The 26240-nt window shown below is 37.6% G+C and overlaps 1 protein-coding gene across 1 annotated transcript; it reads left to right on the top strand.

Moving 5' to 3' along the window:
• The first annotated feature begins 2161 nt into the window (after positions 1-2161).
• LOC115793037 (canalicular multispecific organic anion transporter 1-like) lies at positions 2162-25646 on the top strand. The gene is made up of 32 exons (XM_030747745.1): positions 2162-2694; positions 4010-4186; positions 4762-4902; positions 4998-5135; positions 5315-5437; positions 5546-5601; positions 5682-5937; positions 6101-6285; positions 6768-6945; positions 7579-7833; positions 8976-9041; positions 9191-9328; positions 9411-9557; positions 9637-9721; positions 9811-9877; positions 10234-10360; positions 11027-11203; positions 11486-11653; positions 14000-14183; positions 14427-14562; positions 14702-14804; positions 14906-15125; positions 17448-17602; positions 21676-21831; positions 21932-22131; positions 22235-22361; positions 22468-22569; positions 22981-23124; positions 23699-23857; positions 23945-24111; positions 24397-24591; positions 25330-25646. The coding sequence occupies exons 1-32, from the start codon at positions 2650-2652 to the stop codon at positions 25457-25459; spliced, it is 4707 nt and encodes a 1568-aa protein (XP_030603605.1). The 5' UTR covers positions 2162-2649; the 3' UTR covers positions 25460-25646.
• The last annotated feature ends 594 nt before the right edge of the window (positions 25647-26240 follow it).

Below are 26240 nucleotides of genomic sequence, written 5' to 3'. Positions count from 1 at the left end.
CACCAGACTCCTGCAAGACGTGAGGAATACAAGTCAAATAAATAAGTAAATGGTATAATTAATAAGCTGTACTTGAGCTGCTGACTTTTCCCATGTTTAAATGCAACTCACAATTGAAGCTTCTTTCAGCTACTCCCTTATTCAAAAGAGCACATGGATCCACATATTTGATCTGGTAAGGCTTTTCACATAAAATCCCCTTTGAGATGCATTTTTGTCTCTTCCCAGTCTCAAACGGGCTATTTTTCATGTGCTAGCAGAATGTGTTAGATATTACATTATGGAGCCACTAAAGATTACTGCCAATTGTTAGACCAAAACCAAAAAGCTCCATTTGGTAGTCTCATGTGGAAACATGACAATGCCCAACAAAGTTGAATCTGGCTCTTGGAACAGTTTATAACCATGACTGAAGTCTTAATTATTCAGTTATACAGGTTAGTTTGTATGTTCATTTCTAAGAGAAGCTAAAACCATGAGCTGTTCACTTTGCAGCCCATGTTTGCAGCAGTATACACACATATCTAAATCTTCTACAAAATTACTGTAATGAAAGCAGGACATTTCACTTTCCAGTTAATTCAGTAACCGGCATTCCTCTCATCAGTTTTGATATTAGTTCTATGTTTTTATTATGTATCATGTAGAATATGATAGGCTTAAAATAATTTGTCTTGGTTGTGTTATATTTAAAGCTAGTTTCTTTTAAGTTTTAAAAATGGACAGAAATGTTATTATTCAGTAATTTGTTTGGTTTATCTCAGCCTGTGCCTTACAGATATGAATCTGCAGGTGGTGTCTGGTCAGAGACCAAGAATAAGCAGATAATGTTTTATATGGTATATATATATGAATAGAATCTCTAGCTTAGTGATTATTTTTTATTGATTTATGTTGTTAATATTTTAGTCTAAGTGTCAGCATAAAAGAAAGATATTCAGGTTCCAGATGACAGAGTGACACCAGACATGTTTTGATGTTTAGTTTCAAAGTTAGGCTTGGTTTTATCTGTCATTGGGGTGGGGTGGGGGTGGGAGGGGCTACCCTTTGTACAGATATCTTAAAAGCAAGTGCTTGTCAAAGTAATCGATTAAACACTGGATGACATCATAGTTTATGAGTTGTTATCATGTGCAGTTTAGCTGCCCTTGAGGTTTTACACACAATGAATCATATTCTGGCCATGTGATGTTACCAGACATTTTAAGTAATAATTAACCATCACAGAACAATCTGTTTTAGGACCATCACAATCAGTAAAAGAGCAACCCACAGATTTAGGCTATCGTGCACCTTAACCTCCTCACCCAACAAGTTTGCCTCTGTCATGCTGATTGTTCATTTTACTTGACTGCAATTTAGGGAAGTTTGACTGAAAATCTCAGTGATTTATGTTTAAGTGGAAAGTTGAAAGTTGGTTCTGAGGTTTCTCCTGCTTTCTTGGGAAGGGTTTGAGGTGATAACTTCTACTGATTCTTCTTAGTTAAAGTGTTTGCCTTTTTCTTTGTATGTAAACATATTAGCAGTCATTACTTTTCACTTTATGGGTGATTGAACCTCTAGTGACTGGAGGAAATTCTCTTGTAAAAAAAAACAATAGTCCATCAACACAACTCAGCTTTTCACAGCAGCACAAAGGCAAATTGTAAACAAATTGTAGATGCCTTATTGCTCTTTCAGACACAGGCCCTTAACCTTTGGTTGAATTTCTAGAGAGCATAGATTATGAAAGTTAATTTGTACTGAATCTTTGCTCTTTGGTCTTGGATTCCAGACCTGAATGGAGGAAACAAACACCAGTAAAAAGAGCATGAAACGGTTAACAGTTCCTAACTGTTGTTTTTGACAGCCCCAGCTCAGCAGCTTCAACCTTCAGCAGCGTCATTCGAATGCATGACTACCCAAATCTAATCAGATTGGTTTTGATCTGATTGGATCTGACTTTTGTTCCAAAAATGAGTCTCGGTTCAGAAGAGAGAGACGTGCTGAGGAGAAGAGGAAACATAACAGGAAAAGGGGGCCTGATGAGACCACTCCCTCCCCTACCATAAACACATTCCCTTTTTTGGTGGGCTGTCCCCTAACACAAACGAAAACTGCATGGTAAGACTTATGCAAGTCCTTCTTTTTTTTTTTTTTTTCCTCTCTCAGGAACCTATCTGCATGAAATGTTGAACTTCAGACACATTACTGTTAAGGAGTGTCTTTGTGCTGGTGCAAAGCTCGGGTTTTGTCAGTGACTTTGCTATATATGTTGGATGTTCTTATTGATTCACCAGGAGGACTTCACTGCACCTTTTGAAGACATCAGGCAAGAGACAGCTATCCAAGTAAAGAACGTCTGCCAAAAAACAAAGAAACCAGGACATGAGAAGCTCTTCGACTTTTCTATTATTTACAGTAATCCAGTACATCTCCAGCATATAAATGTCTTTTCTCAGCACAGGGAATAGGCAAATTTTTCTTTCTAATTAAAAACCTCATGGATCAAAGTCCTTCACAGCCACATCCTGCAATTGTGAGTAGAGTGTGGGTTCACAGAGGAGAAAACAGCAGTATTTGAGCCAAACGCACCAGTACTGGAGCAGAGGGAGAGAGCAGCTGAGTTGTCCAGTCATCTGAGGTTGACCAACGCTGTCACTGTAGGTCATGTGTGCTGCAGGTCTGGAGGAGTACTGTGGATCCATCTTTTGGGTGAGTTGAACACACAGAAATAAAGCAGCTGCTGGAAGATTGAAGGATTTAGGTAAATTGATTCACTGTGGCCTCCAGTGTTTTTTAGCCTCTCAAGATGAAAAACACTCAGTAACTTGATAAGTTGAGAATTACAGCAGATAGACGAAATAACACGTCAGACACATGTTGATGTCATAGTGCTGAAAATGTTGATGGTGGTTTAAAGCTGTTTCTGTGTTTTTCCTGTGCTGTGACAAAATAGAAAATATGACCCAACTGAAATGTATTAAAAAGCAGTAAACATTGAAGACTTTGAACAGCTTCAACATGTTCACCCCTTTACGCACAGTGAACATGACAGGCCAATATGATGTTAGCTTCATAAAGCAAGTCTTTTTTTATTATTTTGAGCTGAAAAGACTTCATTTAAAACCACTATCAGCCATTATAATTAAAACTATGTTCAACTGTTTTGATAAATATTTTATTGTTCCATCTATTCTAAAAAGAAAATGCAAAATGTTATACTTTGACTTGTCTCAGGTTATCAGATGGGAGAGATTGCCTTATCTTGTATTTTGAACTTTTTTGGTCTGATAACAGACATTTGAACGTCTCACCATTTCAAGTCTTTATTTTCTTATTTTATTACAGTTTATCCTGTAATAAAAGAAAATGCCAGATATATATATATATATATATATATATATATATATATATATATATATATATATATATATATATATATATATATATATATATATTTTAAAAAAGTTATTTTTGGAACATACATTTTATTTTCTTCAGACTGAATTTTACACATAATTGCACACATTAAAATGCCTTCACACTAATTAACACCCACCTGTGCAGTGCAGAAAATAAAAACACACACAGCCAATAGACCCCCAGGTTTCATCCTAGAGCTGGTATTACGACTGTGAAAGGGAACTTGGCTCCTTCTGATAACTGGTCGGCCAAACAGAAGATGGTTTGAAAAGCTAAGAAATCGTTAAAAAGCTTTTTCAAAAGTTTTGAAACGCCACACCGTCTACACTCTCAGAGTCTTTTGTTCTTATAACGCATCAAAGTCCTCATTATTCAGCTCCCTTTATTTCACATTCCTGACCACCATCAGCATTTGTTTCTCCATCACTCTCTTCTTCAGAAGTGCACATGAAAAAATCCACACAAAGCAGCAAGTGGGGACTTAGGATTTAATCACCGTTGATTACATTTCTGAAGTCCCTGTGGTATAATAATGGTGTGAGACTGATGAGGAGGGCAGCATGATTTTGTGACTCATGTGTGTTTATTTGTACGTGCCCTTCAGAATGCTTCATATCTGGAGCGACCAGACCCAGACCTCCCAGTATGTGTGGAACAGACGGTTCTTGTCTGGATCCCCCTGGGCTTCCTGTGGCTCTGTGCCCCTTGGCTACTGGTGTCTCTCTGCAGGAGGACAACAGTAAATAAAAAACACCTGTCGAAGATCTATATCTGCAAACAGGTATGAAAACCTCTCTAATGAATACATCTTGTCATTTTATAATTCAGCTGACTGTTTTCAACTTTCAAATGTTTAACTATGGATCAAGATGTCTTCACACCTTCAAACTGCATTCTGGACCACAATTTTGAAAAAAAAATCATCTTTTTCTGTTCACATTTTAAGTGCTTTTGCAGAAAGTGAGTGTATGAAAAGGTTCAACACATGAAGTGTGTGCACATCATTTTGAACAATGAAGCTTAAACATGTGGAGAGGAAATTCTGTAATCAGGTCAAAAACACCAAGAGATTTGTTTTTCTGTGAGCTTAAAAGTATAAATGCATGTACTGTGTATGCAATCTTCTGCCATGAAAAGGTTGTGGTATTCACAACAAAAGCAAAGAGATGTGTCATTCCAGCACTGTACATTTGAAGCAAAAACCCTAGAAGGAAGGAAGAGAAAGAACTCAGTTTGAAATATTTGTGATCCCATGAAAACACAAAAACACAGTACTGGTTAAAAATTATAAAAACATATTTTTGCGTGGAGTACTGTGATTTATTGTCCCTTCTTGTCTGTGCTTTCTTGCCTCAGCTTGTGGTGTCTCTGTTGTTCCTGACGGCCATAGCAGGCCTAGGAGTCACACTAGGAGAAGATTATGGTCCAAATACTGAGCGATCTTCAAAAAATGCTGGTGTATACTATGCAAATCCAGTCTTGTTTGCAGTCACATGGGTAATTATAGCAGGGTTTATATTAATGTATTTATTTGCTCTGCCAATAAATGTGAAAGGATATGTTTTCATGTTCTGATATGTCTTCTTTGTTAGATCCTGGTCCTGCTGTGCCAGGAAGGAGTGAGACGGGAAAGAGCAATAGACTCTGCCTGTCTTTTCCTCTTCTGGTTACTCCTTGTACTGTGCAATGTCTTTCCTTTCCAGACCCTCCTACGAGAGGCACTCAGACTGGTACGAGTGAAGACATTTAATCAACTTAGAATTACACTAGAAGGCAAATAGTAGACTTACTCAGGCACAGTGATTGCACTGTGCCTGTGAGGCCTTTTTAGCTCTCTGTATTTTGCAGTAACACACTTTCATCTTCCTCACTTTTTAATGTTTATCTTTCTCTCATCTTTGGCGATTAGGGGGAGGTCAGTGATGTCCCACGTTTCTGCCTTTTCTACATTTCTTTTGGTCTTCAATTGATTGCACTGGTTCTTTCTGGTGTGGCCGATATCCCCCCAGAAGCTAAGGACCTTGTAAAAAAGGTATCCTTTATTTGTTATTTGGTTTGTTTGTTTGTTTTCATAGGGTAATGTTCATAATCATGGAGTAAATATGATACACTGGACATTTAACCTTGTTTTATTTCACAGAATCCTGAAGCAGGTGCACCATTTTTGAGCAGAATCACATTCAACTGGTTAAACAGGTAAGATCAAGGTCACTGTAAGAGGAATCAAACATCTATATGTGTTCTCCATGACTTCACAGTTCTCCTTGTTTTTGCAGTATGGTGGTGAAAGGCTACAAACAACCTCTGGTTCAGGAGGACATGTGGGATCTAAATGATAAAGATAGCACTGCTTTCATCAGCGAGCGTTTCCAGCATTTCATGAAGCCTGAGTTGGCTGCAGCTAGGGTCCGCTTCCAGAACAAGTTGAAGAAGAAACCAGCAAAAAACAGAGACAATGGCCACGAAGACCCATATCAAAATGGACCTTCCAGCGGTCTGGGGAAAGGTGTGAGTCAGGATGTACTTATGATGGTGAGAGCATTGTAACAAAAACACCTCCACACACATACAGTATATTTTGCTGCACTCCAAATGTATTTCAGTAACACCACTGATAGCTTTTCAGGTATCCCACATATTATGTTGCTGTTGAATAAATCTCGCTCAACTGTGCTCAAACAATATCTTCCTTTAGGAGGAAAGGGGGAAGAAAGAAGGTGAAAAGAAAAAGAAAAAGGACAAAAAGGAGGAGGAAGAAAACTATCCGAATTCATGGCTGATTACCACCATTTACAAGACCTTTAAATGGCTTCTGATTGAATCTGCCTTTTTCAAACTCCTGCAGGACGTGATGACATTTGTCAGTCCTCAACTCCTTAAGTGAGTAAGGTATTGCAGAATATTACAGAATCAAAACAACAGATATAACAGAAGAACAATGTAGTTGTTCGTGTTTAATCAGCCACAATGTAGCTTGACTTTAAACCATTTGTTCAGCCACTCAGCTGTGTTCTGCTAGGAGCTGAAGCAGTTTAGACAATTTATATAAATTTCTCTCACAGATGCAGCAGTATCCCAAAGTCTGTGTAAACATTTTTTAAAGCAGTTTTGGTTGTCCTTGACAGTTTTTAAAATCCACATGCTATGACCTTGTTAAAGCCTTTGAGTTAACTATTCACTAGTCACTGATCAGTTTAAACAACTGATAACAGAAATGCCTGAATGGAAACAGAAAATTGTTAGATAAGTGCTAAAGAGGAAGCAGGGAATAAGGAAAAGGTAAAATACTCTAGCTAGATACTGGGCAGATGGTAGCATGTGTTGAGGTGCTACATCATGTTTTCTTTCTTTTTTTTACCTAGACTGATGATCTCCTTCACTCAGGACGAATCCAGATATGCCTGGGAAGGGTATTTGTATGCAGTGTTGCTGCTGGTGGTGGCCCTTCTGCAGTCTCTGTCCCTGCAACAGTATTTCCAGCGCTGCTTTGTGTTGGGAATGAAGGTTCGCACTGCACTTATGGCTGCTGTGTACAAAAAGGTAAAAACACGAGTGACAGAATGACTTTTGTTTGACCTCAGTGTGAAAAAAAAAGAAATCAAATGCTTCATAATATAAATTACTGTTATACATTAGAAGAAATAAATTACTATTCATGAGTTGTCAGCATCTGTGTCAACTCTGTGGGTCTAGTATCCAGTAACACTTTTACTAATAATCTGACAGATTAACTCTGTACGTTCTAAATCCTAACTGGTGATGACCCTGACCCTATCCCTAACCTTAAATCTAGGCAATCAGAATTTATCATTTTTGCTTTTACTAAATTGTTCTCCTGAGTCTTGAAAATCAGGAAACAAAGAAAATAATCATTCTAATTGTTAAACGTACCAAACTATTTGCATTTTCCCCCAAAAAATAAAAAAAAAAAATCAGTTTTGCATTCTCCAAAATGTAGGTTTGGGCTATGCTTAGGACTGTCACCTATGATGACTTAGACTGCACAGGGATAACCAGCTGGTTAAAAGAAAAAAAAAAAAGTGCCTCCAAGATCCACCTGCTGCTTTGCTCATTTACAAAACCACACAGAGTAAGAATAAAATCAGCTTTATGTTTTTTCTTGTCTTACTTCCCATTTCCTTATTAATATGCCTTCTTTATCTCTTTTCCAAGGCATTAGTGGTGTCCAATGACACTCGTAAGGAGTCAACAGTAGGAGAAACAGTGAACCTGATGTCAGCAGATGCCCAGCGCTTTAATGATGTGACCAACTTCATCCACCTGCTGTGGTCCTGCCCTCTGCAGATCATCATATCCATTGTTTTCCTGTGGCTGGAGTTAGGACCTTCTGTGCTGGCAGGACTGGGAGTTATGGTGTTAATGGTTCCAATCAATGGACTGTTAGCAACCAAAGCCAGAAAAATCCAGGTCAGCAGAAATAGTTGCAACATCTTTTGTACATACAGTGAGGTCCATAAGTTTCTCAACAATGACACAATTTTTGTACATTTTCATCTGTACGCCACCACTGTTGATTCTAAAACAACCAATCAAGAAATGGTAGTAATACAGACTTTTAGCCTTAATTCAAGGTGGTTAACTAAAGTATTGCAATAACTATTAGGAATTACAGATATTTTTATATAGGGTCCCCCATTTTTAGAGGCTCAAGCGTAGTTGGACAATTGACAAGAAGTTTCATGGCGAGGTGAGGCCTGTTCCATCATTATTTCACGACAAATTAGGCAGATAAATGTGTTGAAGTGTTGTATTTGGTATCTTTTCATTGGAACCAATGCACTGGCCAGCAAAGGCCAGAAAGACCACAGAAAACAGTTAAAGTTCATGATGACACAGTTATTTCCTTGGTTGAGAAAACAGTTTCATAACATCTAACAAGCATGCTTCTCAGTTACTGAAGACAAAACTGAAGGCTGACTGACCCACAAACAAGTAGGTGATTACAGTAAATGTCTAGTGGAGCATCTCAAGGGAAGAAACAGCATTTGCTGATGACAGTGAGTTCTAGACTTCACATAGTCATCAACGACAAAACTGTTCATCCAATTATTCAAAATGATCTTTACATTTAAAATTATGTTGATTGTGTTATTGTCCAAAAAGTTATGGACCTAGTGGTTTATATCAATGCAAGTATACCGACAATTTTAAATTTCATAAGTGACACATACATGTAGGACCAGGCGTAAGTCATACAAGCTGATTTGCTCTCTTGGACCAGTCTCCCTCCTATAGAAACTGCAACAATTTCATTGGAGGTTTTCAATACTTTTTTCTTATTTTTGCTTACTGAACCTTTATGGCCTTTAGAGGAACTTTCTTACACTTCCAGCCACAAGTTCTTTGGTCTATTTCATATTCAGAGCTTAATTAATATTCACATTAACATCAGTTTCACATCCATTATTTAGAAAGTTGGTGGTTCAGTTCAGGTGCCTCTGGTCTGTGTGCCAAAATGCCCTTGTTCTGATAGAAAATGTAGTTCCAAATATTTTTGATATTTTTCTATGTTGTCTGTTTAATATGAGCTACATCGTATCTCCTTTCAGGTAGAGAACATGAAGTTTAAAGACAAGAGAATGAAAATCATGAATGAAATTCTAAATGGGATCAAGGTGAGTATGTAGGAGCCTATCTTTCATGTAAAGCTTTTATGCTTCATAAAACTGCATGCAGTGACTTCATAAACCATAAGTGCTCTGCTTTCCCACCCTTCCTTTTACCTCACTGCTTCCCCCTCTTTTTGTCTCTGGTCTCCCACCAGATTCTGAAGTTGTATGCTTGGGAGCCATCCTTCCAGAAACAGGTGGAAGACATTAGAGGTGAAGAATTAAAAGTCATGAAGAGGTTTGCCTACCTGACAGCCATCTCTGTCTTTATCTTCAGCTGCGCTCCAGCTGTGGTGAGTTCTGTGAACAAGCTTTGCAAAGAGACTAGAATCAATTGGAAAACAACCTTTTTTCTTAAACTGTCTTTACTCGCAGGTTTCTCTGGCCACATTTGCAGTGTTTGTAAGTGTGAGCAGCGATAATGTGTTAACTGCTGAGAAAGCTTTTACTTCCATCTCTCTCTTCAACATCCTCCGATTTCCTCTGGCCATGCTTCCCATGCTCATTGCTTCCATTGTGCAAGTAAGTGAACAGAACTCCACGGGGCACATATACCAATCCTGCAATAAAAGTATGCTTAATTCGTTCTTTGAAATTTCAGACAACAGTCTCTAAGAAGCGCCTGGAGAAGTTTCTGGCAGGGGAAGACATTGACACTGACATTGTGCGCCATGACCCCAGTTTCAGTATGTTCACCATTAGAATTTGCACTTCAGCTGAACATTGAAGTTTTTTTTTGTGCAGAGCATCTGTTTTCATCTGTTTCATTTTTCAGACACTGCTGTGAGCGTATGCGATGGTTCCTTTGCTTGGGAAAAAGATGCAAAGCCTCTGCTGAAAAAGTATGTTTGTTTTGTTTATCACAAAGTTACACATTTGCACAGCGCTTTTTCAACTGTGTCATGTTACTAATTAACTTAATCAGCTATGAGATGTTGCCCCAGGTGATTTTTAGCATTTCTTAATTTTTCCAGTATTTAACCGGACAAGTTGAAAAACTAACAACATTTTCACTTTAACATAGATGTGATCTTTGTACAAGCTTGAATTAAATATGGGGTTTACATGATTTGCAAATCATTGCATGCTGTATTCATTTACACTCTATACAGTTCCCCAAACATTTATGAAACAGGGTTGTATTTGTCCCTGTTGTATTCATAGTACTGAGCATATTTATTATGTGTGTACCATCCAGTGTGAATTTGGACGTTAAGCCTGGTCGGTTGGTTGCAGTAGTGGGAGCTGTTGGGTCAGGAAAGTCGTCACTTATGTCAGCCCTCCTGGGAGAGATGCACAGTACCAAAGGGTTCATCAACATTCAGGTGATGCCTTATTTTTCTCTTTGCATTTATCAGTGTGCATTCAAAAAAACAAAACAAAACAAACATGAAAAATACAAAACTAATATAATTAAAAACAACAAATAGCATGACTAGAGCATAATATAATTATAAAGTTTTCTTCAGTGTACCAACTGTGATTCACGAGTCTTCCTTCATTTCTCATCAAAGCAGACTTTATAAGGAGAACATAATGATTGTTTATCTATTTTGTTTTTTAATACAGAAAAAAGAATTCTGGATGTAATGATTTATTAGGTTTATTTGATGATTAAAAGTACAGAATTACTCTGCACAGCAGTAGTAACACTCAACAAGGATTAGAAAAAATAAGTAAAAGATATAGAAACAAACACTGCAAAACATAAATTGTTAAAACCTGCAGGCCCCAAGATTTTGAGGAAACTTTGAAAGTGTGGTCGAAGCTCATCAGTGTTGAGGAAGATTAAAATTCTGTGCAGCGGCAGAATAAAGAAAGCTTCTTTTCTGTATTTTTTTCACACACAAATATCTTTGTTCCAGTTATTTTTTCCCCCAACAAGCCACCGTTGCATTTGGTCTGGATGAAAAACTTTAAGGATGCCAAATTTTCTATGGCAAGATAACAGTTCTATATCAACAATTGAGTCTCAAGGTTTTTCTTTCCAGGGCTCTCTTGCCTTTGTGCCGCAGCAAGCCTGGATCCAAAATGCCACTTTGAGGAATAATATCTTGTTCGGGTCTCCTCATGAGGAAGAGAGGTTCAAAGAAGTAATAGAAGCCTGTGCTCTCGCCCCCGACCTTGAGCTGCTGCCTGGAGGAGACCTCACTGAGATTGGAGAGAAAGTGAGCTCAGTTTTGAATGGTTAAGGTTTTAGGTTGCTCAAAGATTTCTTACTGAATACAAATGCTGTGTGTGGTGTATATTGTAAATGTGTAAAAACAAACAAACATCATTTCTGATTAAATACTATTTTTATTGTCCAAACTATGTTAATATTATTGAAATGTAGTCCTGGTGCTAGAGGAAAAGCACCCTTGTGTTTAACAGAAGGTCTGTGAGGTTCTTTAAACCTATTTTTGTCTTGTGTTGTTTTTCTCTTTTCCCATCTTTTCCTCACCTCTCAGGGTATCAACCTCTCAGGGGGTCAGAAGCAACGTGTGAGTTTGGCCAGAGCAGCCTACAGCCAGGCTGACATTTATCTATTAGATGATCCCTTGTCTGCTGTGGACTCTCATGTAGGAAAGCATCTCTTTGAAAAAGTTATTGGACCCAACGGAATACTTAAAAGCAAGGTTTGTGTTTGACTGCATGTCTTCTGATCAATTTGAAATATTTTACTTTAAAATAATTATTTGATGGTTGTATAATTTATTTTAAGTGTTAGAATAAGGTATGTTTTTGCCATTGGTGGCAAATATCAGAACATTAATGTTTTAAGCAAATATAAAGAAGAAAACAGAATATCCATTCATACGGACTGCCATTTGGAAATGAACTGCCATCTGCACCATATAGACTTTTTTTTTTTAGTCTTATTAACCACTGAAAGCAGTTTGAATGAATAAATAAATAAATAAAATCATTACTCATTAACTAAAGGAAAGTTGTACAACCAAACCGGGGATTGACAAATGTGTTCTCAGATTAAATAATTTATTCATAAGTAAACAGACTTAATCAAAAACTCATTAAGTATTTACGAGTTTTAAAGAGAATTTGTTTTTTTTCTTAATAACCTGTCCTGTCTGACAGCTTTTGCAATTAGAATCATGACACTGAATGCGCTGTTGTGCCAAAAATATTTGCTTTTCCAAAATGAGCTTCATAAACTCCCTATAGGCTCCTTTTTTCTTTTCTTTTCTTTATTATTATTCATATGAGTACATGTGTAATACCAGAGATGACAGGCAGGAAGAGGGGATGAAGAGAGAGAGAGAGAACTGCTGCATCCGCAAGAAAACACAAAAAACAAACAGCACCTGAAAAAAAGAAGAAAAGCAAAATGCTTACACAAACCAACAATTTTATTGTGGTGCATGTATGTGTGTGTGTGTGTGAGAGAGAGAGAGAGAGAGAGAGAGAGAGAGCATATATGTATATAGTTCTTGTAGGATTTAATAAGGATTCTAGCCTCCTCATGTAGGTATCCATGGTGCCATGGGCCTTTACCTTTTTAAAAGAATTCACGTTAGCTATGGGATGTAAAAAGCTCTCAGAGTGACACCTGGCATGTCACCCTAACCAAAAAATGCTATGTTCATTTTCTACATAAAAATGCATTCACAGGCTTGCCAGTCAACTCTGATCAAAAATGCCTCAAATGTCAAACTTTTGTTTGACCTCTTGGTCAAAATATGGTTTTCATTTTTTTTCCTTCTTGGAAGTTATACATCTACTGCTATCTTTCCTGTTGCTGAATTCTTCTTAAAGCTTGATAATAGGAACCACTCTAAAATTCAGTGCTGTCATTATTTTTGCATTATTTATTTTATAATACACTAAAGAAAAAACTTGCCTATCCTTTATTTTATCCCTTCTAGGGAATCTTGCCATGAAATACTATCTGCACAGGATTTTCCAGATGAAATCCACTTAAAGAGCCTGATGAGTAATTTACAGTGTTTTACCACAGTTTACCCAGGCCCAGTACATTATGGTAAAGCTACATAAAGGCTACAGATGACACTAAATCACCAAGCTAACTGTAAATGATTAGAGTAGTGGTTTGCAAAGTCAAGATTGCTGTGGCTAGAAAAACCCACGTAAAATTTTCCTGGCTCAGAAGCCTGTCTCCACTCTCATCAAAATAAAAGAGAAAGCAATATATTTTCTTGAAAAATTGATTAAAAAAACATAAACAACACAGGCTGTTGGCTATAAATTGCTAATACTACCAGTCATACGTAAAGTGCTAATGCCAATATGTGACCCACTTTCCACTAGCTGTAAATTTAGGTAATGAGTAATATCACAAAATAACCACCTATTATCAGTTTTAATTCAGTTTTTATATAAATAAGTACATTTATATAAATATGTAACTGTTATTACTGTGCCCCCCCCTCCCCCACCCCCACACGGCAGTGCTTTTGTAGCCCACCAGAGAGCCGCGAGCCACACTTTGGAAACCACTGGATTAAACCATTTATTGTCAATTCTATCTGTAAACTGAAATGTATTCTCTTTTTAATTTCAACTTACAAGTACAGTTTGAAATAGTGTATTTCTGAATTTATTTTTGTATTTTTCAAAATTCTTTACAAATGGAGTGTTTAAATATATATTTTTTATCCACTTTAATTTATTGCTGAATTATATTTAATTTGAAAATTCCTCTAATAATTGCCCATTAAAACTGATCAAGCTGAATTTAGCTATATTTATCCTTGTATAAATTACTATCTCATTTGACACATTTATTTAATCCTGCTTTAAATGTAATTAATATGCCCTCTTACTACTTAATAATTCTGTGACACTCGTAGCCCTCCTTATCTGATAATGGATTTGTGCTGGTTTTACAGACCTATAACACAGTACATAGATTTATATACTTACAAATGTGAAGATTTTAATTTATTTGTCCTGAAGCAATTTGTGATTTCACAGCTGAGTCCTATGTGTCTCTGATCATACAGACTCGTATTCTGGTGACTCATGGCATTAGCTTCCTGCCTTATGTGGATGAAATAGTGGTTTTGGAGAGTGGAGTGATTTCTGAAGCTGGATCCTACAACAACCTTCGTGCCAGCGGAGGAGCTTTTTCTAAGTTTCTCGACACATACGCCAAAGAGCAGAGCAATCAAAGATATTCAGAATCAGGTAAGTACAACCTTTTCTTAGTGTGTTAGCAGCAATATAGTCTGCACAAATTACATTTTGTTAGTTGGACAACCAAAATCTATGTTAAAAATCCGCATCACAAATATTTATGTGACTTGTGAATTATGTTTCTTATTGGCATTGTTTATTGATACGTTGTGTTGATGTTCCCACATTTCCCTCAAGTACTATAAATTACTGCCATACTGTATACACAATACACCATGTATATTGTTAAAACAGGTGATGGCCAGGACACAGAGGAGTTTGAACTCATTCCTGACAGAGACGATGCCCAACCTGACTCTCCTTTGGAGGACACTGTTTCTCTTACACTGAAGAGAGAAAACAGCATCCGGCACAGCCAGCGCAATGGCAGGTTCGAGCGTGTTAAAGTTATGAAACCACGGAAACAGCTTGTATTAAATATTATCTTTGGCATCTTGTGCAGCATATGAGGACAATTTTTGGTCTTTTAATTATGCTTTTCCTTTTTATCTTTTCTCCCCTTGTTTTAGTGTCAGACTAAGAAGAAATACTTCTGTAAAAACCTCAGAAAATGCTGATGAACCAAAGAAAGGCCAGAGGCTTATAGAGAAAGAAACTATGGAAACAGGACAGGTAATATAATGTTTTTGTTTGCCTAATTAACAGCATAAGTAACACAAAATTACAACAAATACGAGCCTGTTTCCTGAGTGCTGTCTCTGTCTGATTTCCAGGTGAAGCTTGCAGTGTTCCTACAATACCTGCGAGCCATGGGCTGGGGATATTCTGCCACAGTCTTTGTAATTTACTTCATCCAGAACGTTGCTTTCATCGGTCAGAATCTGTGGCTGAGTGACTGGACCAGTGATTCCGTGGTGTACTTCAACCAGACATACCCTTCCTGGAAGAGGGACACCAGGGTTGGAGTGTTTGGAGCTCTTGGAGTGGTTCAGGGTAACTGAACAGTAATTTCCTTTTTCCTCTTTACAAATCTTTTCAGGTTTATATAAGTTAACATCAAGGAATTGTATGTCTTGGTCACCTTAACATCCAATTTTTATATTCTATTAGAGGAGGTGTTCATAGCTTTAACAAGGAGGAGGTCATGTTTATGTAATAAGGACTTGATGGGTATAGACTTTGGCTGGCATGATGCATCCATGTGTTTTATGTTCATGCAATTTTATTTTGGTACAGAACAGAGCTTTACAGAGTTAAAATGCTCAACGTTTTTGGGACCCATTATGGATATTATGGGTGCAAGGAGTGTAGGCACCCATAATGGTTTCCACCCTTTCTTCATTATATTGTGGTTTATTGAGGCACATTAAAAGATATATTTTATATCTGCTACTCAAGTACTTCAGGCTACTCACTGGTCAAACACATTTATGCGTGTAACTTCTGAGACAAATGACTTCCTGTGAAATGAATGAAGCAGAGCTCAAGCACTATAGTTTCAATTTTTACCAATTTGTTTTTGCCACATACTCATTTAATAAAAGGTGTAAAAACCCATCTCAGTTTGCTCATCATCACTATGGATTTTTCCTCTTAAAGCATTTATCCATCACAATCCCAAGCTTTCAGTAATGTGAGTAATGCAACAACAAGACCATAGTTGGAGCACTCAGGCTGTGGACTTGTTCTTTCTTTCAAAAGATATTTTACCTACAGCCATGTCATAATTAGATCAAGTTGCCATGACAACAGTCCCCCAGTGAATTACTTGACCACCCTACTGCTTCCTGCATTAGTGTTACACGTTAAAAAGTGAGCTTTACAGATATGTTTCCATTCATTTTCTCTTAGTTATCTAACTCATTGTTACCAGAAAAAATATAAACACTCACCTTATCTCAATCACTGCAAAGTATATACAGAAATACCACACCTGGGATTCAGATATTATTCTTTTATTTAAACAGAAAATAAACTAAAGGTCTGGAGGCCTGATCGAAAGAAACAACAATGTGGAAGCCACACAATGAGCTGAGGGACCTGGAATTTCCTACCCTCGCCTGCTCAGGATGTAAAAATACTAAACTAATAAATAAAAAAAAAGACAAACAAGAGAAAAATTATAGAAAATAAAGGTGCAGGGATCTGTGGATAGTGAAGAGCTGCTTGGTCTGGGAGAAGGACAGCAAGACCTTTTTCACGGTTCTATAAATGGTGGCTCCAGGGCTGACGTACCTGAGAAACAGGGAGTAGATGAGTGAGAAAGGAGAAAGGAGCACAGGGGAGAAGAAAACAGGAAGCAAATACAAGGGGAGAGTACACATTTGTTCTTTATTTGTTCTTTAATCATAGTTTTTTGACAGGATATTAAAATCAGTGTGGTGCCTGCAGTTTCTTTACTGGCTTGCATAGTGTGTGAAACTGCTTTTCAAAATGTAAATTGTATTGTCATGCCATGGAGTTTTTTTTGTTGTTGTTGTTGTTGTTTGGCTTTTAACAAATGAAAGTGCATTAGCTCTCTTTGCTTAAAGGCATCTGTTGAGTTCATCATCTGCTTTTACTGCTGTTTTCTGATAGATGGTTATTGACACGTGTTTTGCAATGATGTGTTATTCAAAGACTTGTTTATAGTTCTTCAAGTTTATTATGCAGATTGTTCTCACTTCAGCCATAAGTACGTCATTTAGAGCTGGAGAAGCATGAATGAAAAAGCTGATACAATGACAAAGGCTTATTCAACATTTCAGAATGATACTTGTGCTAATGTGGTGCCTAATTTTAGCAACTCTAAGTATTTAGCTAATGGTAATTAGAGTAAAGAGGCCTTATAATGGGTGTGTGTGTGTGTGTGTGTGTGTGTGTGTGTGTGTGTGTGTGTGTGTGTGTGTGTGTGTGCGTGCGTGCGTGCGTGTGTGTGTGTGTGTTTCCAGCATAAAAGAGAACACTAGTAATTATTCTCTGAAATATTGAAGGCAGGGGTATATTTTCAGCATTTCTTCAGCAGTAATGTGTCACAGTAATATTTGTAAGATGTACAAAGATAACTGTCTCTGTATAAGACAGACAGACTCAGGTGTACACTGAGATTTGTTTACCTGATCATTTGATCAAATGTATTTTTACAAGCTAAATGTTGCCATTAAGAATTTCTAAATATACAGACTTGGTGCTGTCTCCAATTAAAAATCAGCCCCTCTTTTTTTACAGTCAGGCAAAAGCACACCCGAGTCTTAAGTTCAAGGTTCTGCTCAAAATGGATTTGTATTTGTGAAGATGTGGCTCTGTAATTTACAAACCCTCTTACTTTTATTGCAGGTCTCTTTGTGTTCTTCGGCACACTGCTCCTAGCCAATGCTTCCGTTGATGCATCTCGTATCCTGCATTCACGGCTGCTCAACAACATCCTCAGAGTTCCCATGGTTTTCTTTGACACTACACCTACTGGGAGAGTGGTCAACCGCTTTGCAAAAGTAAGGTTTATATACTTTTTCTACTTTTTAATAATCCTTTTTCTAGTTAAAAAAGGTGCATTGTGATGTGTGTTTCCTGCAGGTAGTGTATTCACTTGTTTTGTTGAAATTTTCCCTAAACTTTGCTCAAACTTTTGCATACAACCCTAAATATTCTTGAAATTGTTAATTCTTTATGTGGCAATGCTTTCTTCTCAAATGACTCCTCAAGTATACACAAATATATTGTTATGTTGTGTTTTTTATTCGAAGAGCAAAGATTCTAGGCTAAATGCAGCACTTTATACTATTGCTATCTACGAGCACTGTCAATTCAAAACAGATGGAGAGAGCCGTGGTTTAGACCTGGCCTTCTCAGATTGGTTCGTCCAGGCTGGTTCCAGCCTCATGGCATAAGCTTCTCCCAGTCATCAACAAAAACTCTGTAAAAGAAACACATGCCTTCCTACCCTCACATGTCCCTAATTGTGACATGGTAGTTTTATTCTACTTAGCAACAGGGTGCAGTGACCTATACTCACACTCCTTTAGACAAAGACGTGCATGTTTTGTAAAAACCTTCAAAGATAAGATAAACATATTTTCTCAGAGACCAGGAAAATAAATAAGATAAACATGTCTCCCAAAAGCCGTGAAGTTAGTCTGGCAACCACTGGCCCACTATCTGTCTGCTCTCTATCTAATGTATTTATTTAATTATCTATTATTTATTTCAGCCACTAGTTATTAATTAATTTCCTGCAGTTTATTTTTAAGCATTTGTCATTTTATTCATTGAGTAAATAATAAAACCTAATAATTCGCTCCTTTTCACACTTTGGTGTGAACCCAATTTTATACCACCTTGGTTATAACCGGTCCATCTTGAATTGGAACACATGTTAATAGAAAATAGAGAAAAAAAATCAGGATTAGACTGATTTCATGTATTCTGGGTCTCTTTAAAGCACTGTCAAAAGTCATAGTTCAGTTTAGATAACAGAGTTTATATTTAACCTGTCCAAAAACAACCAAAGGGCACATGTTCTTGTTTTCAACTCCCTGCTGCAACTCAGGTTGTGACAACACTTTCACTCTGTGAAAATGTATTTTATTACCACCTTCAGGGCTTCATCCACTCACCTTACTCTAGTTCCTTTATTCTTCCAGGGTGCTCAGCAGTCAAAAGAAGGTTATAAATTATCTCCTTATGGCCTCTGACAGTGGACTCATCTCTGTGCTTGTCCTGCTACAACTCAGTGCTGCATTTGCTACTGTATACCATAATATTTTATTAGAGATTAGAGCATGCTGCAAGTTTTAACGATACCACTCTGCAGTAACTGTCTATCTAATAGACTCCAATTTGTTCGTATTAATGGGGTGTCTACCTCAGAAGGTTTCCATATTGATGGGTCAAATATCCCTGATAAAATTACATCTTATTTCAGGGTTTCTTGTAGCTGCTTTTATATGTAGTTTGGTGCAGCCAAAAGAAAGATCTGCACACTTCTGTTTTCTTTCTGGACAATTTGTACATTGCATTTTTTGGAGAAAATTGTTTCTATTCAATTGAAATAATGCTTTAGTACCAGAAGGGTACAGAATTGAAATGATCTTCTTTTCAGAGAATTCTGCTATTCCGGTGTTTGTTTGTTTTTTCCAGACTTTTAGCCCTTGGATCATAAGATTGTAATCCACATCTGTTTGTAGGTATGAAAGACCCTTAAATGGTTTAAATCATAATTTACACAGGAAGTTTGACATGTTATGTACAGTAGGTGAATATTTCTTGACCCCAGCTTCACTTATTTTTGGGGTCCCTCAAGGCTCCATTTTGAGCCCCATCCTGTTTTTTATGTGCTGCCCTCGGATGTCCCAAAGCTTCCTTGTCATTGTTATGGTCATAACAAACGAATCTATCGGCCCATAAAATTAAAATCTAAGCATTTCTTGCTCTTGCTGGATATTAAAGATATCAAAACCAGGATGCATTTAAACTTTCCAGTAGTGCTATTAGAAAAAGTATGAAAGCTCCCCAATCTATTTCCAGGGCCATGAAAATTTTGGATATAACAGACTTTCTCCTGGTGCAACAGGATACAGGGTTCCAAGACTGGGAGAATAAGAATTTAATTTTTATCTATGATTTGTTTGAAGGGGAGACTCTGAAGTCATTTGCTCAGATTCAGGAGAAGCATGGGTTGACTTCAGCCAACTTTTGAAGGTTCTTGCAGAGAAGTTACCTGATGTCCTACAAAGAATGGGGGGACTTAAAGCACGACCTACTGATTTAGAAATGTTCTTTATACAGTGCCTTGCGATATTCGCCCCCCTTGAACTTTTCAATCTTTTGCCACATTTCAGGCTTCAAACATAAAGATATAAAGTTTTAATTTTTTGTGAAGAATCAACAACAAGTGGGACACAATCGTGAAGTGGAATGAAATTTATTGGATGTGTCAAACTTTTTTAACAAATAAAAAACTGAAAAGTGGGGCGTGCAATATTATTCGGCCCCTTTACTTTCAGTGCAGCAAACTCACTCCAGAGGTTCAGTGAGGATCTCTGAATGATCCAATGTTGTCTCAAATGACTGATGATGATAAATAGAATCCACCTGTGTGTAATCAAGTCTCCGTATAAATGCACCTGCTCTGTGATAGTCTCAGGGTTCTGTTCAAAGTGCAGAGAGCATCATGAAGACCAAGGAACACACCAGGCAGGTCCGAGATACTGTTGTGGAGAACTTCAAAGCCGGATTTGAATACAAAAAGATTTCCCAAGCTTTAAACATCATATTGAAATGGAAGGAGCATCACACCACTGAAAATCTACCAAGACCCGGCCATCCCTCTAAACTTTCATCTCAAACAAGGAGAAGACTGATCAGAGATGCAGCCAAGAGGCCCATGATCACTCTGGATGAACTGCAGAGATCTACAGCTGAGGTGGGAGAGTCTGTCCATAGGACAACAATCAGTCCTACACTGCACAAATCTGGACTTTATGGAAGAGTGGCAAGAAGAAAGCCATTTCTCAAAGATATCCATAAAAAGTCTCGTTTAAAGTTTGCCACAAGCCACCTGGGAGACACACCAAACATGTGGAACAAGGTGCTCTGGTCAGATGAAACCAAAATCGAACTGTTTGGCCACAATGCAAGACGATATGTTTGGCGTAAAAGCAACACAGCTCATCACCCTGAACACACCATCCCCACTGTCAGACATGGTGGTGGCAGCATCACTTTAACCTGGTATAAACCTCTTAAATCAATGGAAAGAAAGATTAGTGAGGGTTTACAGTATACTGTGGAGAAAATAACAGCAAATTTGAACCTAACCATGGACTTATTTAAGAAAAGGTGGAACCCATTGTTAACATAGTTGGACCTGATATTATAGAGTGTTAAAAAAAAGGGGAAAAAAGAGTTATTAAGACTTCAGCCCAGTGAGATGTTTTGATGCAGTTATTCAATTGTTCTGTTTTGTTATAATGGAAACAGATGTTTGTGTTTCGATGTGCTGGATGATGGGTCAGGAACGAGAATGGAACATTTTATTCAAAAAATAAAATACACCCTTGTACAAAAAAAATAATCTAATTGTACTTTGCAGCTGACATCTTTAAATTTGAAGAACAAATGAACTCAGACATCTAAATAAAGCTTTTTATGAATTTAAAGAACTATGTTTTCCAACGACTTTGCGGTTATTATGCTTTTAACACCTCTTTGCTATAATGTGGGTGTAGATCTGTTCTCTCTTTGCTGGTGCTACTTGTACTAAATGTGACCATTTGATTTCTCACAGGAAAACAAAAGCATGAACTGATGTCTATTGCTTCCTCAAGCTCCAGTTAATGTAACAAAGGGGTCTCAATGGACTCAAAATAGTTATAAAGTCTTTATAGCTCAGACCTTTACAATGTTTAAGTCACTACTTATTGACATTTACCCTGGTTCTCTGACTTTATTCTTCTTTTATTTGCATTTTTGATATTTTTAAATGTGCGTCATAAATGAAATTGACCTTTAACTTACACTTACCTGCATTTTCATATATACTAACTTTCCAAATATTGTCCTGAAGGACATTTTTACCATAGATGAAGCCATTCCTACTTCCTTCCGTTCTTGGCTCCTGTGTCTACTGGGTGTGCTAGGGACATTATTTGTCATCTCCCTGGCAACTCCTTTCTTTGCCGTTGTCATCATTCCTCTGGGCCTGATCTACTTCTTTGTACAGGTAAGCTAAACAAGGGAAATAAGTCTGAAGAAAAAAATTCTAGCTAACTAACAATAAGGAATGCAAACTGATTTTGTTTTTTCTCTCTTTCTACACCTAGCGCTTTTATGTCGCCACTTCAAGACAGCTGCGCCGGTTGGACTCTGTGTCTCGCTCACCGATATACTCTCATTTTGGCGAGACGGTGTCGGGCCTGTCAGTGATAAGAGCCTACAAGCATCAAGAAAGGTTTCTTAAACACAATGAAGTAACTATAGATGAAAACCTCAAAAGCGTCTATCCGTGGATTGTGTCTAACAGGTCAGATATTGAACAGTGTACCTGCAAACACAGATGTGATGTTAATTGATGACACCCTAAAATTTGTCTGTATGCATATTTGTGGGGTTTGTTTACTCAACAGATGGCTGGCCATACGTCTGGAGTTTGTTGGGAACCTGGTGGTGTTTTTTTCTGCTCTGTTTGCTGTCATTTCCAGAGATTCTATTGACAGTGGTCTGGTTGGCCTTTCTATATCCTATGCCCTTAATGTCAGTCACCAAAACACTCTCATCATATTCACTGTAATTGTATGTGGTAATACTAAAATCCAGCAATAATGTAAACACAGTCTTCTCTCCCATTGGGGCTCTGCAGGTAACCCAGACCCTCAACTGGCTGGTGAGGATGACCTCAGAGCTGGAGACCAATATTGTAGCTGTGGAGAGAGTGAGCGAGTACACTGAGCTTGAAAACGAGGTATGTAGAAGTATTTTGTGAACAAAACATTATTTATACTTTTTATTAAATCAGATCCTACTGTTTTCTGAAACAGGACATGCATTTTAAGATTCCTGCAGGCTGTGAGTTTATTGTAAGCCTCCACAGTGCACCGGGGATGTAATAAATTTGAACGTCCCATCATTGTAGATGTTCATCCTGAATTTCTGACACTGCCAGAATTTGTCCCAGACTTTCTTTCATATCAGTTATCTTATCGTCTGAGTACAAAATCATCCATGTATAATGGGTTTAATTGATGTTCTTGGGTAGTGGCACATCATTTTCATTTGAGTTTAATTTTTAACTAAGTTTTTTATTACTATTATTTTTAGGTGTGATAAATTATGCACTATTGCACATCCATTCTGTTCGTTTTTGTTATTACAGGCTGAGTGGATCACTGAGACGCGGCCTCCACAGCAGTGGCCAGAAGCAGGAAGAGTGCAGTTTGATAACTATAAAGTCCGTTACAGACCTGAACTGGACTTAGTGCTGCATGGAGTCACTTGTGATATCGACAGCACTGAGAAGGTGTGTGTGTGTGTGTGTGTGTGCATGTGTGTGAGAGAGAGTGAGAGAGAGAGAGGGCATGCATGTATATATGCATGTAGGATTGATTAAAGTGTTACTCATTTCCAGCATAACCACTTACATCATCCGCTACCTAACTATATCGAATATATTTTTCATACAGGATACAGAAACAGATATTGTAAAAAATGTGTTGTTTTAGGGTAGAGATTATTTAAATTACAGATTTTTAAAAATTTGATTTAACCTTTAAGGCACTGACTTTTTGATGGTTTACAGAACAATCTATTAATCATTTACTCAAGAAAAACAGCCACAAATCAATCAGTGACATCACTGGCTGATCTGTGTTGTCACTGATCAACTGTCTTTAGCTGTTATGGAAGTATCTACAACCAGCAGAAACATGTATAATTCCATGCTTATTATTGCATTGGTCAATGCTTTTGTGAATATGAACTCCCTCCTGTTTGTATCCTGAAACAAATGTTTGCGACTCCAGTTTATGAAAACCTTTTTCAAATACTGCATGTGGGTTATGTTTAACTTGTGTGTTTTCTCTCACTGCATTCAGATCGGTATTGTGGGTCGCACAGGAGCTGGGAAATCAAGTCTTACCAACTGCCTATTTAGAATTATTGAAGCTGCTGAAGGTCGCATCCTCATCGATGATATAGATATCTCTACAATAGGCCTTCATGACCTCAGAAACAGGCTCACAATTATACCACAGGTATACACATAAATTTGAACAATAACCCTGTCAAAGCATTTTGTATATTATTAAACAGTACACTGACCTATTCAATCCTGTGCACAGGATCCTGTTTTGTTCTCAGGGTCACTGAGGATGAACTTGGATCCATTTGACAAGTTCAGTGATGAGGAGATCTGGAGAGTGCTGGAGCTCTCCCATCTAAAGGACTACGTATCAGGGCTGCAGGAAGGATTACAGCATGAAGTTGCAGAGGGAGGAGAGAACCTCAGGTGGGTAATAAAATTAACAATGCAGCCTATAAGAGCATGTAAAAATAATATTCAGCTCTGACTGCAAACTCAAACCTTTAAGGAGTTACTGTGAACTTTGACTCATAAGCTGCAAGCACCTTGTGATGTATACCTTTTGCACAGTTCATTATTCTAAAGCTAACATAATGTTCTACAAAAAACTGTATTTGAAGCACATACACGTGCGTGTCATTTGTGGTTTACTTTTATCTGTGCACTCCAACAACCCTTTTGAGATACAAACACATTCGACTGTCTTCCCAGTGTTGGGCAGAGGCAGCTTCTGTGTCTGGCTCGAGCGCTCCTGAGAAAGTCCCGTATCTTAATTCTGGATGAAGCCACGGCAGCTGTTGACCTGGAGACAGACGACCTGATTCAGAACACCATCCGCAAAGAGTTTTCAGATTGCACAGTCCTTACCATCGCCCACCGCCTGCACAGTATCATGGACAGCTCTCGGTGAGTTACACCTCTTCCCTTAATGTGTTTGGATGATGTGTCTTAGCTCATTTTATTTCAGTCAGAGACAAATTTCTTTCATTTTCCACCCATATTTAGCTTTTGTAAATTGTGAGAAACCCACAAGTGACATTTAAAATGCCACTCAGAGTTATGTATTACCTATGCTTTTTACGCATTATAAATCCTCAAAGTGTGACAGCATCTTTTGCCAGCATACATAAAATAACAAATAATATACAGTAAATAAACCTAGAATGTCATGTTGCTTACCACCCTCACTGTATGACTGTATGAAAATGATCTGATCACATTTACATCATACGTGACAGCGGTATTTTCATGAGTAGTTTAAGCAGTTAGACTTTACCTTACCCTGAACCTACTTTATTATATGCTTTGGTTAACAAGCTGAGCTTGACAATTAGTACTTAGCAGCAGCTGACATATTCATCTTATTAGCCAATGGCATTTCCTTATTACGAAGTTATTTTGCTTTTCATGTCATTTTTTTGGAGTTTCAGCAGTTAGTTAAACAAAGGTTACACAGATGTGAGGTCAAAGTCAGCCTTGTCTGTGCATTTGTAAAGAAAATGGTAATTTACATTTGAGAGTTACATTTTATGGGATACTCTGAAAACTATTTCCACTTCAAACAGGCAAACAAGCTGCCTCTGCCACACAGTATGGACATTGCTCAGTGGGTTACTATTTGTGTCTGTGCTTCCCCCCCAACAGGGTAATGGTGCTCGATGCTGGAAAAATTGTGGAATTTGATTCGCCGAGCAACCTGCTTGAAAAAGGAGGTCATTTCCATGCCATGGCAAAGGATGCTGGGATAAAGCGAGAAAGCAACATACATTTATAATTTTGTACTTCTACTGTTTTTTTAGGGATGATTTAAATAAATTGTTTATGCTTTTTGTTTGTTTTTTCATTTTGAAAGCTGACTTGTACCTTGACATAAACACTGAAATATGTATTTATAGGAAACAATGGAGAGAAAGCATATCATATTTTATGTGGGAATAATAAAATCTTTTTCAGAAATCATGCATAACTGGTTTTATGTTTAACTGGTATTAAACAAGAACAATTTCAGCTGCTTAAGTTTCAAAGCTCTTTTATTAAGGAATAGTTTTAGATTTGCAAACAGAAAGCTGATACTCATGAGGTAAAAAATAAACTGCCTGTCTTATGTTTTGAGGCAATGTTATACAAATATCTCATCTATGTAAGATCAGGTGCCTGCATACACTGAACATCTGCATAAAATTTGCTGAAACATTCTCTCTACTAAAATAAGACTGATGGTGGAATAGGCCACTGTATTTTACAACCATCCATCAAAGCTGCTTTTGGAACTGATAAAGCAGGCTAACATTAAGCTTCCCAAAGCCCTGACCTCAACCCTATTGACAATTTGTGGATTATGCTTCAAAGCTGAGTCATGCCAGGAAACCAGCCAGTTTGAATGACCTCTAACAATTCTGCCAAGCAGAGTGATTAAAATCCAGCCAGGATTATCTCAGAAGCTTGTTGATCAGAAGCTCTCAATCAGACTCACAAGTGTCTGATTACTGGGGGACATCTAGCCATTAGCATGGGTGTATATATACATTTGACCCTGTGTGGATTACAGAAAATGC

Source organism: Archocentrus centrarchus, chromosome 15 (genome assembly GCF_007364275.1).
Source record: "Archocentrus centrarchus isolate MPI-CPG fArcCen1 chromosome 15, fArcCen1, whole genome shotgun sequence".
Classification (NCBI taxonomy): Eukaryota; Metazoa; Chordata; class Actinopteri; order Cichliformes; family Cichlidae; genus Archocentrus; species Archocentrus centrarchus.
Note: the sequence above shows the minus strand (reverse complement) of the source record. Positions and strands in the feature narration are given on the sequence as shown.

What these genes read in the sequence shown, in the direction of transcription:
- LOC115793037 (XM_030747745.1), top strand. Translation starts at nt 2,650, where the DNA reads ATGTGTGCTGCAGGTCTGGAGGAGTACTGTGGATCCATCTTTTGG. An exon ending in TCTTGTTTGCAGTCACATGG is followed by an intron (nt 4,903 to 4,997) that starts GTAATTATAGCA and finishes CTTCTTTGTTAG; the next exon opens with ATCCTGGTCCTGCTGTGCCA. An exon ending in CACAGCCAGCGCAATGGCAG is followed by an intron (nt 14,563 to 14,701) that starts GTTCGAGCGTGT and finishes CCCTTGTTTTAG; the next exon opens with TGTCAGACTAAGAAGAAATA.